The sequence below is a fragment of the Artibeus jamaicensis genome, unplaced genomic scaffold, assembly GCF_021234435.1.
Source record: "Artibeus jamaicensis isolate MK-2021 breed Jamaican fruit bat unplaced genomic scaffold, CSHL_Jam_final contig_464, whole genome shotgun sequence".
Lineage (NCBI taxonomy): Eukaryota > Metazoa > Chordata > Mammalia > Chiroptera > Phyllostomidae > Artibeus > Artibeus jamaicensis.
This window is the reverse complement of record NW_026521842.1, coordinates 7,607,004-7,622,265: the sequence shown is the minus strand read 5'-3', so window position 1 is coordinate 7,622,265 and position 15,262 is coordinate 7,607,004. Positions and strand designations below refer to the sequence as shown.

The 15,262-nt window shown below is 42.5% G+C and overlaps 1 protein-coding gene across 2 annotated transcripts in view; it reads left to right on the top strand.

The window, feature by feature from the left end:
• Nucleotides 1-15,262, top strand: part of HSD17B2 (hydroxysteroid 17-beta dehydrogenase 2) — a 49,638-nt gene that overhangs the window by 14,496 nt on the left and 19,880 nt on the right. For both annotated transcript variants that reach the window (XM_037142449.2, XM_037142450.2), the window contains one exon: nt 14,396-14,608. In XM_037142449.2, the coding sequence (XP_036998344.2) occupies nt 14,396-14,608 (213 nt within the window). The remainder of the gene's footprint in view (nt 1-14,395; nt 14,609-15,262) is intronic.

The window sequence follows — 15,262 nt, the reverse complement described above, 5'->3', positions numbered from 1 at the left end:
GTCTGTGTTGCAGGCCGCTGGCACCGTCAGCTGTGTCACTGTGCAGGATCTCGAGTTAATCCAAAGTACTGTGGTACCCTCTCATGGTCCACTGGCAAGAGTCCTTTGTACCCAGTTCCAGTCAAAGTCTCTCTTGCTTTTTCAGGCCCCGCAGCCAAAGGGGGCACCCCAAAGCCGCGTGGGCCTCTTCTACCAAAGCTGCAGGAGTCCGCACTCCACCAAAAGCATGTGGCTTTCTTCTTCACCTGGCTGCAGGGATCTCCATTCTGGCAAAGCTGCGTGGTTTTTCCCTTTCACCTGGGAAAGAGGGGGTCCGCACCCTGCCAAAACCACGTGGCTCCCCCTTTCACCTCACCAAGAGGGGGTCCTCACTCTGCTGAAACCACGTGGCTCTCCCTCCATCTGGCCAAGTGGGGACCCTTCATGTCTCGGAGCCAGTCTTTTCCAAGCTCCCACACACCCACCCTTCCACTCAGCGGCACAGCCCTTAGCTACATCCTGAGTCCAAGCCCTTCTCACTCCGGAGAGCAGCCCCTCATTACCATCTCGAGTCCCTTCTCACTCAGGAGCGCAGCTCCTAGTTCCATCTTGAGTCCTCCCAGTTCCATCCTCAGTCCCTAAGCCCTTCTCACTCAGGAGTCCAGATTTTAGTTACATCCTCCTGAGTCCCAGTCCACTCACTCAGGAGAGCAGCCCTTAGTTACATTCTGAGTCTCTGCTAGTTCCTTCTCTCTGGCCCCAAACTTGGCCACTGCTATTTAACATATCTATGAAACCAGTTAAAGGTTATAGATATGTTAAATAACCATTCCTCCAGAGGTTAGCTCCAAAACTGTTGCTATGCAAAATAGCTCTCAATGGCCTGGCTCCATTCATCCCTTCCCCCTGGGGGGGGAGGTGGTGAGGACATCTTATATGTCTCTCCAATATTTCTATACACTTTGAATTCTGGACACCTTTCTAAATCTTTTTTTGGGGGGCCCCCCTGGCTGCACCCTGTATCATTAACACATGCTGTTCCTTTTACTTGGAATGGTTGAAGGGGGTTGGAGTACTTTTAGAGGTCTGGTTTCTCCTTCACCTTCATATCTCAGTCTAAATCACTGTTCCTCAGTCTTGGCACCATTAGCATTTTAGACCAGAAAATTCTTTGTTGTTGGGGCTGTTCTGTGTACTGTAGGGTGTTTAGCAGCAAACATAGCCTCTACTCACTAGATGCTCAAAAATGGCCAGACATTGCCAAATGTCCAGTGGTGGCAACATCACCAGCCAGTAGAAACACTACTCCTTTAAGTGTCACCTTTTTGAGCATGTGTTCCCTGGGGAAAAGGGACCAATCCCAGGTCCCTCCTTGGTGGGTGTTAGGACTGGGGAGGCTGTTCTCTCCTCGACACCCAGCCCCACGGTGGTGGGCCCACATTTGGGTGGGACTTCTGGCTTCTTGCAGAAAACAGAGAAGTGAGGCCAGGGTCCTCTTACCTTTGTTTTCTCCTTCCTCTCTGGGTTTGGCAAATAAATTTGATGATATTGCCCAAATGTCCCTTAGCCCTAGGGAATCAACTGTGGGCAAGAATGCGCCCTTCTTCTGCCTTTTCCAGAAAAGGGGAGCTTCATGACTCCAGAACAGTTCTAACAAAAAGTGTTCTACTCTCAGCACCCAGCCCAGTATGGGGTGGAGAAAAGCTGAGTGAATTAGTGAGTGAGACAGTTTGTTTGGGGCTGGTTTCTAAAGGTGTTCTAAGTCAACTCTAAGACTGTGCACAGAGAAAAGGATCTTGTATGCTGTTGCTACTGGAGAGCCAACACAGGGCTAGACATAGACAATGCCTGGTGGGCAGGGTATCTATCCCTTTTGTATTGTGCAAGGGTGCTCCTAACCTAGACCAGGTAACCATACATAGAAGTCCCCATTTTGACTTAATTAATCAGTTGTTCCTGATAATCAAAATGATTCAGATATCAGGGAGAGTCACCCTGCCCCATTAGGACAAGATATCATCCGCCTGAGTCCCCATGATATGCCCTGTGAGAGGTCCATCCCCACCCTCCACAACAAGTTTGTGAATTCCCAAGCTCATCTTTCTCCAGGTAACCTTGGCTCTGATTTCTAGTGAAGGCGAATCCTTATTGTTTATCTGCTTTCAGTGAAAACATGTAAGAGCTACTTTTTGTTAATTACTCACCCTCGACCTCCTTCTTACTCCTACAAACTATGCATTCAGGTCAGCTAAAAGCAGTATGCTTTCCAGAAAATAGTCAGGGGCCTTCTATTATAGCAGACACTGCAGATTTTAGACCGCCCTATTCATTTTTGTATATTAATTTTCATTGCACTATACTTCTCATACCATGAAATTCACCCTTTAAAGTATACAATTCAGAAGTTTCTAGTATATTCACAGGGTTATGCAACCCTTACCACTGTCCAATTCCAAATTCTGATCACTCCAAAAAGAAATGTGTAACCATTAGCAGACTGCCCCATTCTTAAAATGTCATTAGGTCTCTTCTGCCAACTTGACTTCCCAACTCCAGGCATATTGCTTTCTTCCCCTTCCCCATCCTTCATCTCTTTGGGATGTTACCCTTTCTCCTTCCTCTTTTGTGTCTGTAGTGGGTGGGACTTGTAAACAGCAGTGCTGTCCAATGTATAATGTGAGCCACATAAGTAATTCAAATTTTTCTAGTAGTCCTATTTTGAGAAGAAAAAAAAAAGGTAAAATTAATTTGAATAATCTATTTAATTTGATATATCTAAAATATTATCATTTCAACTTGTAATTACTATTAAAAGTTATTAATAGGGTCTTTTTCATTGTACTAAATTTTTGGTTATTCGTTCATATGTTATTCCATGATTTGACTCCTGAAGGCAGATCCTTCCCTTCCACCTCAATTATTCCTCAGAGCACTCATTTTAGTTCCTTGGCAGAACTTACCGTAATTCGTAATTTTCCTTTTGTGTCATGCAGGTACTCTCTGTATGCCTCAATGGACTGTGAACTCTGTGAGGACGATGCTATGGATTAAATTGTGTTCCCTCCAGGTTCACATGTTGAAGCCCTAACCCCCAATGTGATGTATTTAGAGATGGGCCTCTGGAAGACAATTAGGTTTAGATGAGGTCACGAGGGTGGGGCCCTCATGATGAGATCAATGTCCTTATGTGAAGAGACACTAGAGAGTTGTCTCTTTCCCTCTCTCTGCCGTGTGAGGACACTGTGAGGAGGCCTGCAGTGAACTCTCTTCCTAGGTCACTATAGGTCAAGGGTTTGCCATCCCTGTTGAAAGGAACTAGGTCAGATTAACAATCACAAGGTGGTGATAGTTAATGAAACAGAAAATAGAGAGCTTCGGTAGATCAGAGCTCTCTCAAATTTCTGGGCAGTAGTTTAGTCAAATTTGACAGGTAGCGACCTGCACCATTACAAGTTAGAGGCAGCCTAATAAATTTTTCGGCTATGTGTCAGCAAGAATGACATCCTGTCAGTCAGGAACCAGCTCTCCCATGAAAAAGACCCACAGAGACATTATTAAAGGCAGCCGTTTGTAGATAAAACTATAGATAATGTTAGGGAGGAAGAACTAAGCTACCTTAGCATAATGAGGAAATTTAACTACATCTCTGGGTGGTTTTCCCATCTTTGTGTTACATTAATCCTGAGTAAATTTACTTTTTTATGCAGTAATGTGCTCTATTTTATATAGTTGCTTAACATGTTTTTACAAGTGTTACTTTGCTTGTAAGACTTCTTGTAAAATATATGGTTGGAACCTTAAAAAAAATTCCACTAACCAAAACACATGAAAGCATAGAAGAGTGATCAAAAGAATCCAGCCTCAAAAGGCACTAATGTAAGATTTTATTTATTTAAAGTAAAAATCAGGTACGATTGATCTATGCTGTTAGAAGCCAGGATAGTGGTAACCTGTGGTAGGGATGACAGGAACGGGGCGCAAGGGGGATTTCTGCTGAGCTGGTTTTCTTGTTGTGGGTGCTGGTTGCATGAGTGGATTTACTCTGTGGAAATTCATTCAGGTGTACTCTATAGTAAATTTAAAAATAATGAAGTTTTCTATAATCTACCTAGCAGACTGATAGTCTCAAAGCCATTATTGCCTTAAATAACCATCTGGTGAAATATACATTAGTTATTGATTTACAAAGATTGACCACATTCAGATGCAATATGGTGAATAGGAAAAAAAAAACCCATGTGTGCTTTAGAATCTTATAATTCTGGGGGTGTATAAGTAGCAATGGAAAAAATACAATAAAATATATTTTAAAAAGAATCTCATGATTCCAATCCACCTTTCCTCTTCTTCACTGAGTGATGGTCGAAACATATTCTCTGAAGCTTGTTTTCCTCATTTATAAAGTGGAAATAAAAAGATGTACCACTTTTATATGAGCCAGCTGAAACAGCTCCAAATGGCCAAAGCTGAAACAATTTGAGCAATAAAATAAAGTAGTATTGGATTATAACCCAAAGTAAGAAATTAATATTTATGAGTCCATAATGATATAAGTAAATGACCAAAGAACTTAATAAATAATGGAGAAGAGGCAAAGCTCCCATACAGAAGAATTCCAAATAATTCATGTAGATATTTCGTTCCGAAGAAGGAGATAACTCCTAACTCCTTAAGTGTGAGCTGTACCATAGAGATTTCCTTCCAAAGAGGACAGCATGGAAGGGGGCGGAGGGATGAAAAGAACTTTATAGTGGAGAAAACTGACAACATTACTTCATCCAGATGATCAAGGGCAACATCAACAGTCATAAGTCGTGTTGACAGTACGTACTCTTGATACGACGTGATGGAAGTACTACCTCATCTCTGCAGTCTCCTCTCCTAAATACATGACACCACTCTAATCATAAGAAACATCACACAAATCCCAACCAAGGGGCATCCTACAGTGTATGTGAGCAGGGCTCTTTAAAATCACCAAAGATGTCAAAAACAAGGAAAATTCTGAGAAACTGTCATAGCTAAGGGAAGCCTGAGGAGACATGCTGACTAGAGGTAATGTGGTATCATAGATGGGATCCTGGAACAGAAAAGCACTTTAAGTAACAAGCAAGGAAGTCTGAATAAAGTATGGAATTTGGTAATAATGATGTTGGTTCATTCATGTAAGAAATGTGGCATACATTGCACATTGTGACATCATTGTGAGACCTTAATAATGGGGTATGTGGACATATGGGAGTTCAATACTGTCTCCCCAATTTTCTGAAAATCTAAAAATACTCTAAAAATTAGTGTCTTTTTTTTAAAAAGACCCACTTTACTTTGAGACCTCTGGCATGAAATGAGGTAACACATACAATAAACATAAGGTTCTCAAACTTGTGGAACCTAGTTCCTTTATATGGGGCAAGAACTGTTAGGACCCACCGATTCCACCCATTCCCACACCAGCTGTGTTGGTTGCCATGTGCCCTAAGGGCAATGCAAATTTGATGGGAACCAGATTGCAAGGGAATGCTGAATAAATTAGAATCACTGTGTATTCCAGTTTCATTTGTGAATACAACATTTGAGAAACCCTTAATAAGTTAGGTGCATGAAAAAAATAAATGGATAAATGTGGCCAATAGAAAAGGATCCGAATTTTATCTCTTTGTGGCTCATCAGTGCATCATTGCCTATACTTTGAGAATTTAATTTCTTTAAAACACTTACTGAATACCTATTACAAGTCAAGCACTGTGATAGCATGGGGAATATAAGAACAAACACAGCCTCTGTGCATAAATCATCACTTTATATTCTACTAGAAGAATAAGTAAAAAGCAGTTTGATCAACAAATATGGTACTTTTGGGATTGAAGAAACAACCAAGAATAATGAGGTATGAGATTTGGGATGGGATAGGATGTGGCAGGTTGGATCCGGTAGGAAACAGATTCTGAGGCAGAATTGGGCTTGTAAGGGGCTTGTTAAGGAGTGCTCTGGGATATGCACCTATGGAAGGGGGAAGAAAGAGCAGGATGGTCAATCCTGTGGTGAGCACTAGAATTGGAATGACCCTTCTGGTTTCTCCCAAGTTGGTCTGAAAAGGCCAGGCTTTTGTGCCTCTGCACTGATCAGTTACTGGATGTAGACACATTTGGGGAGGTGGCTCTCTAAAGTTGAGACGATCCCTGGAGGAGCTGCCCTCTGAAGGGCATCTGCTGACAGCACTCGTAGCATCCAGGGCAAATCCTTTCTCTAAGTGAGCCTGGGTTGTACCTCACAGGGTTGTCCACCATGGGAAAGAGGGGACACCTGCTTTAAACACAATTGTCAGGAAGGTCTCTCTGCAGTGGTGATATTTAAGCTAAGGCTTGGAGAAGGAGCTAGTAAAGTCAAGAAAAGATGAATTATTGCATGTGCAAAGGTCCTGAGGTAGGAAAGAATTTAGTACTGATACCTCTGATATGAGCCACTTGTCACGTTCTAGGCACCAAGTTAATATTCTTCTTCCCTGAGGTCTGCTTTTGGGTTCCTGATAATTAACTGCATGTTTCCCAAGCTGCTGCATGTCTTCAGTGGTGGGCTGGAGTTGCGTCGTACAGGCACTGGAGTTGTTAAATATTCAGGAGTCTTGGGAGCTGATTATTAAACCACTGACACCTTGAAAGTTGTTTGAGTTGGCTCAGGCTGCTATAACAAAATACCTTAAGCTGGGAAGCTTCTAAATAACAGAAATGTATTACTCACAGTCCCTGTTCCTCATAGAACAGTGATCTGGTCACCTCCAGAAGGCCCTGGCACCTAATGCCATCACATTGGGATTAGGGTACAGTGTATGAATTTTGGGCATTATCATTGATCCTAGGCCTTTTCAGGGGACAGAACTGGGGAATGTGTGATGTTTAGAAAGAGGAAAATAAGTCATGAATTCATATTGATAGCTTCAATTAAATTTAAGATGACTGGATTTTTTACTTCTTCAATTTCAGACTTGTACCTCTTTTCTCTAATGTTGAAGATCTTGGTACCCAATGACATTATTTGCTTTATTCTTTATATATAATACATATGACAGTTCAAAAGAGTGACATTTACAATTACAACAATATTACTAATAAGGTTAATGAATGCAGTTTAAAATTGTTGTCAGTCTTAACAATTTTAGCCAATAATTGCAGAAGAAATTCTTAAAGTAGAAAAATTATTTTTGAATCTTGCATGAAATTGAGTGGAGGCAACAGTCATTCATGTCATTCATGTCAAACCTCATGTAAAACATTCCTGGGGGCCTTTGTATCGAAGAGCTGGTCCATCAACATCAGCACAAGTAGGATGTGACTCAGCCTCGCATCTCCTGACACAGTGCCATGGAGGGCACCCAGTACTGCCGACCAGGCAGTCCTAAAAACAAAAACAAAAGCAAAACTAAAAACAAAACATAAACCCGACTAAACCTCTACATCTAACTTAATTGGAAATACAGAGGACAAAGGAGCAATTTGCCAAATTTAGGATGTGGGATAATCAGAGGGACAAATGCCTCAGTGTCTGCAACAGATATGTGGCATTAAACAGGGGACAATAAAACTTTATATAATAAAGGAGTCTTAATAGACCTGAAAACCAAATGTATTGTGTGAGCCTTGCTTATACCTTGAGTCACACTTGCTGTAAGAAGATGTTTTTGAAATGAGCTGGGGAATTCAAACGCCACCTGGGTATTACATGACATTAAAGAAGAACTGTGCATCTTATTGGATTTGTAATGACAAAATTTGTAGTTAGGGTCAAAAATTCCTTGTCTCTTGGTGGTGTGTGCTCACACATTTACAGATTTATGGATAACATGGGATTAAGTGTTGGACTTGCTTTAAAATGCAAGGGAAAAGGTGTGTGGGGAAGAAATAGAAACAAAATATAAGCAATTCCTATAGATGGAAGATGGGTACATAGTCTATTATAGAGTTCTCTGATCTCTTGAAGAAAACAGTTTTTAAGCTATTAAAGTGGTAAGGAATGGTAAAAGGGACATGAGTGAGCATTCTAGACAGGAAGTCCGAGGGAATCCAAGGTGTGGGTAAGGAAGCACAAAGGAAATTCCAGGCTTGGTATTGCACGGGTTCAGGGTACAAGTGGAAGGACAGTGAGAGACACACCATGAGATGGAGACTAGAATCTGCACGCAGGCTCTGATGCCAGACTTAAGAACTTGGATTTTGTTCTACGGTCATGCTGTGGAGCACAAAAAAAGTAAAAGCAGGCTTTAAAATACCCTTGAGATGCAGAATCAGGCACCATGGACCAGATGGATAGCAGGGCAGAGCAGGGCAGGGCAGGCAGCCTGGGGTCCAGAAAATTGGTCAAGTACAAGGTGACAGGAAGATAAAGGTACCTGGACTGTGATGCTTCTATTTAATCAGCTGATTGTTTTATGATTCAACAAGTATTAACTCAGCAACTACCCAGAACTGTTTTAGGCACAGGGAAGGGAACAGTGAGCTAGATAACACAATACAGTCCTCGGTCTGTAGGAGGTGACCTAGTTCCTTCTCTTTCCTGCCTGTGCCTTCTCCTGGGAGTGCCCACTAAAGGATGGAACTTGAGTTCCCTATGAAGAAACTGTGGCCCATAGTTCTTAAAACTTTTCTGTTAATAGCACTCCTGACTCTATTATAATGATTTTCAAATGTCTGTCTTTCCCCTAGACCTGGATTTCTCAATCTCAGCACTATTGCCATTGGGACTGGATAATCCTTGGTGGTGGAGGCTGCCCTGTGTACCTTACAGTGTTGAGCAACATCCCTGGCATCTACACCCTGGATGCCAATAACATTCTCAGGGTTGTGACAACCAAAAATATCTCCAAACATTGCCAAATGTCCTGGGGAGCACAGTCACCCTGGTTGAGATCCCTGTCTTAGATTAGTGTTTTCAACCCTCCCCACTCATTGGAATAATCTGGAGAGCTTCAGAAACTGTTGCCAGTACTTGGCTCCATTCAGATCAACAAAGCAAGACTCTCTGAGTGTGGGATCTGGCACTGACACTTTTCAGAGTGTCCCAGGGAGTCTAGTGGGACTCAGGATTGAGAACCTCTGTCTCAGGCAGTAAGATGCATGAAGGCAGGAAGATGCCTTTCCTTTACAGTGGTATTTCTAGGACCTAACACAGTGATCCCTCAATGAATGAATGAATGAATGAATGAATGAATGTGAAGAGAGGCAGAAATAAGTGTCAGATGCTAAAAGTGACATCAGGGAAAGCCAGACCACCACCTTTCTTTTTTTTAAGTGGCCATGGATACCAACTGTTGGATAAACTCTTCCATTTTCTTTCTTTTTGAGGAGGTGGATATTTAATAAATTTTTAAAAGTACTTCTGGAGTCTCTGCAAACATATCCACAGAAGAAATGGGGTTGGGAAGTCTTGGCTGAGTCCCTTATGTTCTGTCAAAAGGGAGTTTTTCCTCCTTTATCCAGATACTTAACTCTGTCTAATGGCCTCCGGTCTTGACTGAGGATTTCTGAAACTCTGGCCATCTCCACTGACCGCAATCATCTCCATCAGCATCAATTTCAGGATGTTACTACTGAGAGTCATTCCCAGTGTTTCTTAACTGGAATACTCTCAACAGATGTAGCACGAAATTTTGGGTAATTATGATGTCATTTTCTACTGCTCCTGAGAATGCATATTCTCACCTTGGTGGCAATCCGATGGCAGGCTGAGCAGAGCTGAGCTGGCTTTTCATGTCATAGGGTTCAGAAAAGGAGACATGGAGATACATGTCAAATGCCTGGGGTGGAGTCCTGGCCAGTGTGGCTCAGTTGTTTGGGCATCCCCCACAAAGCAAAAGGTTGCTAGTTTGATCCCTTGTCAGGGCACATACCTGGGCTGTGGGTTCAGTCCCCAGCTGAAGCAACCAGTAGGTGTTTCTCTCTCACATCGATGTTACTCTCCTTTCTTTCCCCTTTCTCTGAATATAAAGAAGTAAATAAAATCTTTTTTTAAAATCTTGGGATGAAAAGTGTGGGTCCCAGATGAAAGTGAGGACTGGGAGAGAACATGTTGGTCTTGGGTGACTGGAAGGAGGGATGTCATTTAGAAGAATAAGGAACCCACAAGGTGAAGCAGTTGGGGACAATTGGTGATGAATTCTGCTTGAGGGCGGGGTGGCAGCAGGTGGAGTTCAGGAGAGCCCTTGGGACAGGACTGTGGTCTGGGAATCCAGCCGTTGTTCAAACCCAGCAGAGCTACCTTGATTGGTTGCTTCTTTTGCAGCAAGGCTAGGAGTTGTATCCTCATGTACCACCAAGAACAAATCCATTGCATTTTTTCTTCTGGAAGAGCAGCTGTGAGTATTTTGTGCTATTACATGGGTGATGGGAGTCCATCCTCTGTGAAGGGAGCTGGTGCCAGTGATGGGGACACCTCTCTGGCAGACAGCCCCATCATTGGTGTGCCCACTTTGAGTATTTCCTTTCCCCCCTGCTCAGGTGCTTGAGGAGACAATGAACCATAGTAGTAAAAAAAATGCTTTAGAAAGAGTAAATCTACTTTTGAGAACTGTTTCTGGCACATCCCAGCTGTGCAGTCTTGAACAAGTATTTAATATCTTTAGGCATCTCGGTCGCTGACCTTAATTTAGGAATATAGTATGGGAGAATTATTCAGAAAGGTTATGTTCCAAGGGAAATGTATTTATTTCCATTAAAAGACTGACATGGAAGATCTGTTTTCCAGGGCCCCACTACCCAACAGTTACTATCCTTTTAGATTGCCACAGGTAAGGGAGATGGGGTGCTGGTGACAGTTGTCGAGGATTTGGTCTTCTTGAAGTAGGAGCTGAGCATTGTGTGGCCCTCAGAGAAGTCTTAAGTGCACTGGAGTTTTACTTCATTTACCTATTATTTTATCACATCTTAATCATTTTATAGGGAACAGGAGCATCAACATGAGAATGGCAGTCTGATGGATTGCTTAAGTCTTTCCCTTTTTATTAATTTATTGGGGTGACATTGGTTAAGATAATTATATAGGTTTCAGGTGCATGATTCTACAACATGTCATCTGTAAGACTGCTTGTCTTAAACAAGAATGGAAAGTCCTTTTCTCCTTAGTTTTCCACAGGTTTTTAGATAAACAACTTTTGACCCAGAAGCCATGTGCAAAGGGGACAGAGTAGGTCAAGAGTCCTGCGCGCAAAGGCTAGGAGGGTGGGTCAGGTCATTTAGTGAGAACTGCTGGTAATGGAAACATTGGTTCATACAATGGAGCGATGTGCTTTGTTCTAACTGAGAGAGTGGCCCCAGTGAGGGTGCCACTGTTGGAAACTCTCAGCCTCAGCTCATGGGCTCCTTTCAGGAATGAAGGCCCACAGTCGGCCCCTATCCTGGTTAATCAAGAAAAACAGCTGACATGGATTTTCAGGTGAAATCACCATTTGAAATATTAGTTGAAATTTGTACAAAATATACTGTGTGGGCCACACAAAACACATATTCCGAACATGTCCTCTTACTGATATATAGTAGGTCCTCAATTTGTGTTTGTCTATTCCACAATGAGAAGATACCCACCTGCTTTAAGCTGCTATTGGTTGAAGACATTGCTGGCAAAGTGGGGACTTAGGAACAGGGTCTGGGAGAGACAGGACTGCTGGCAGAAAGCTGAAGCATGATCCTTGGCTGACTCAGTACTGCAGTTAGAATAGCTGTAAGGACCTTCTGAAATACAAATTGTGCAGAAACCTTTCTGGTTCTGGGAATTAGAAGTAACCAATGAATGGACATTAAAAAGTTGCCACTTAAACACTGGGATAGCAATTGCCATGTACCAGGCCGTTTTCCAATTACTTTAATGTATCAAATCATTTCATCTTTTGACAACCACATGAGGCAGCTCCTAGTATCACTTTATAGAAGAAACAGGCACAGGGTTTAAGTGACTGGCCAAAGTCAAGATTTGGCAAAGCCAAGATTTGAACTCAGGGGTTCTGGCTCCAGAATCCAGGCCCTCACCATTTCTTTCTGCTGTATTTTAATAGGGAGAATTTTATCTAGTAAAAAAATTACATATTTGAAGACTATGTAGAACATGTAAAATTGGTTTATATCAGTTTAAAAATTAGCTGTCAAATTGTATGTTAAAGAACAGTGTATAGAAAAAAGACAAGAAAAAACATGAAAATTATAAATGTTATGCCAGATTGGTGAGTCTATGGATAATTTTTTATTTATCTCGTTGTTGATCTTAACAGTTCTTTTTTACTTATATGATGTTTTAATAATGACTAGACCATTCATGGGCTTGAAAAAATTTTTCCCACTCATCCTTCTTTCTGAATGCAGCCTCCAGCTGTGTCCAAGAGCACTTGCACTCTTGTTTTTATGGGCTGGGTGCGCTGCATTCAAGGGACATGGGCCTGAAGAACTCCTGAGCTCCAGTGATACACAACTCACCTAACTGAAAACTTGACCCACCAGATGGTGGGATCCAGTTCTGTTCACCAGCTAATACAGCGCCCCCATGTGGCAACAGCATAAATCCACTTCAAATCAGCTTTGCAACTACAATTCTTAAGTCTTTTTGAATTAAAGTGATTATGTTGCTTCCATTTTGCACATATCTGAGACTTTATGAATATTTTTTCTTTTAATTGAGTTATTAATACTTGTGAATGAATCACTATTTCAAATTCACTCCAATCTTGCATGAATAGGACTCTAGTCCTCATTGCTTGCTCCAAGCTGATGGATTTCCAGGCCACAAGACAGAGTGTGATTTCAAAGAACATAGCTTAAAACCAACCCCAGCATTTCCCCCACACTCTACTGGGGCAGGCATTCCACTGAAATGTTTGTCGAGCACTTAATTTTGGGGAAAGTACCCTCAACACTAGAGAAATAGGACACTTTCTGTTCCTAAAGAATTTATATCCTAGGGCCCTTAAATGTCCATTTAGTCAGCACATGATTTTTACTGACCATCTACTATGCTATGCCCTGTGCTCTGGAAGAAATGAAGTTTCATTCCTGAGATGTTTATATCCCGTGCCCTGCCTGGGTTCCACCCTCCATTTATGTCCCAACTGAATGACTTAATCCTCCTACGTCTGTTTCCTCCCCAGTAGAAAAGTGACTTCTCTCCCAGGGTGGTTTGGAGGACTCAGTGAGTTAGTGTATGTGAGGCTGGCTGGAAGTTGGTGAGCATTCATTTTGTACTAGATAGGATTATTGCCAGAGACTACTCTATATTGGGTGACTCTGAGGAAACCCTTTTCCCTTTTCATGAAGGCCCCGGCCTGTCTCTGGTTTTCTGGTGCACACAGGGTTACCGTATCTTGGCAGGAGTGGCTTCCCAGCCACATACTTTTCCAAGGCCCTCTGACACCTGCCCAGACACACAGCCTTACTACAGGGCTAGCACAGCCTGACCTCTAACACTGAAGATAAGAAGTCATATCTGGGTTAGAGCCACAATACTGATAACAGTCACGCATGACATGCTGGCCCTTATGCAAAGTCTCCTTGACTGCCTTGTTGACTTCCAAGATCACCTTAGGAGGAAGGTACTGTTATCCCCTACCTCCCAGATAAGGAAGTAGAGGTCCCACAAGATTATATGTAACATTTCTCAAGGCTCATATGTGGAAGAGGCAGAATCAGGCAGTCTGAGTCTTAACCAAGATGTTTATCTAACTGTTGGTAGAAGCAAATTCCACATCTACCAATATTGTGCATATAAAGGTCTAAAAATCAGGAGTGATGGCATAGTTTTGTTAAAAAAGAAAGAAAAACCTATATGGTAATTGCTTGGAATGGACCCTGTTAAGTATGTCACACATATGAACTGATGTAGCTATCATTATTAAGCCCATTTTACAGATGAGGAGGTTGAGGCACAGAGAGGTAAAATAACCTGATTGGCGTTGCACAGGTAGGGATGGTGGGACCAGGCTCACACTCAGGCCTCTATGCTATCCTTCTCCACAGGTAAGTACAAGCAGATAGAGCAGATGACATCCTGTGAACTTTACCTTTATTAATTCATTTTCAAATAACAGGGCGGGGGGGGGCTGGGATGGGAGAAATAGACAAAAAAACTGTACTTGAAAAAAATTCCAGATTTAGTAAGGAGAGGTTTTATTTCCTCCTAAATTTTTTTGCCACCAGCCACTCCTGGCCATCCCTCCAACAGTGTTTCCCCTACCATATTTGGCTCCACCCCAAATTCTCCCTCATCTCCCTTTTTTTATACAGAAGAATTTGTTTTGGCTTCTCTGCCTGTTCCCCATGTAGCAAATTAAGAAAATTCCTCAAGACCCACTCTTGAGAACGTGGACCATCACAAATGTTAAAATTATTAAATAATTTCTCCTGCCCCCTTGGTTGGAACTAATTTGTCTTGCCTTGATACTTTGCAGGTAGTGATTCTGGATTTGGCCATGCTTTGTCCAAGTATCTGGACCAGCTGGGCTTCACTGTGTTTGCTGGAGTTCTGGATGAAAATGGGCCAGGAGCGGAGCAATTGCGAAGAACCTGCTCCAAGCACCTCTGCGTGCTCCAGATGGATGTCACCAACCCGCAGCAGATAAAAGATGCCTACAGCACAGTGGTGCAGAAGGTGCAGAACAGAGGTACTGCCCTCAGCCACCCCTGCCCTGCGTTGCTCTCCACCTCCTTGCAAAGGCCCAACACTGGTTTCAGCCTCTAATTACTGCTGCCCTCTAGTCCATTCTGGCTGCTGACTGCATCTGAAGACACCTATACAGAGCACCTGCCATGTGCTGGGGCCTCTTGTGGACATGAGACGTTAGGAACGAGTCAGGCATGGTTTGTCTTCACAGAACTCACAGAATTCTTTATCCTGTTCACTTCAACATCTGCTCAGTCACTCTTCCACTAATCACCACTTCCCACTGTCTCATTTTTCTCCTCCCACCAATATTGATATGCATTAGACTTAAAAAAAACTCTTTGTAATTACTGTCCTTCCCTAGCCATTGCCCTTTCTCTTTCCATTCCTTCATGGCAAGCTCTTTGAAAGCTTGCTGCCTTGTTTTTGACTTCTTCACCTTCACTCCAACATTGGCTCTCACCGGTCTGGCCAAGCTAATCAGTATTATCCTAAACACCAAGCTCTTAACTTCACTGCACTGTTTAAATGTGGCAGTCACCCTCTCCTGCCTTGGCTTTGGAGTCACCAGCCCTGGTTGCCATTCTAGTTCGCTGATTATTCCTTCTGCTTCCCCTGTCTGAACTTCTTCCTCCCCCTAACTCCCTCATCAAAG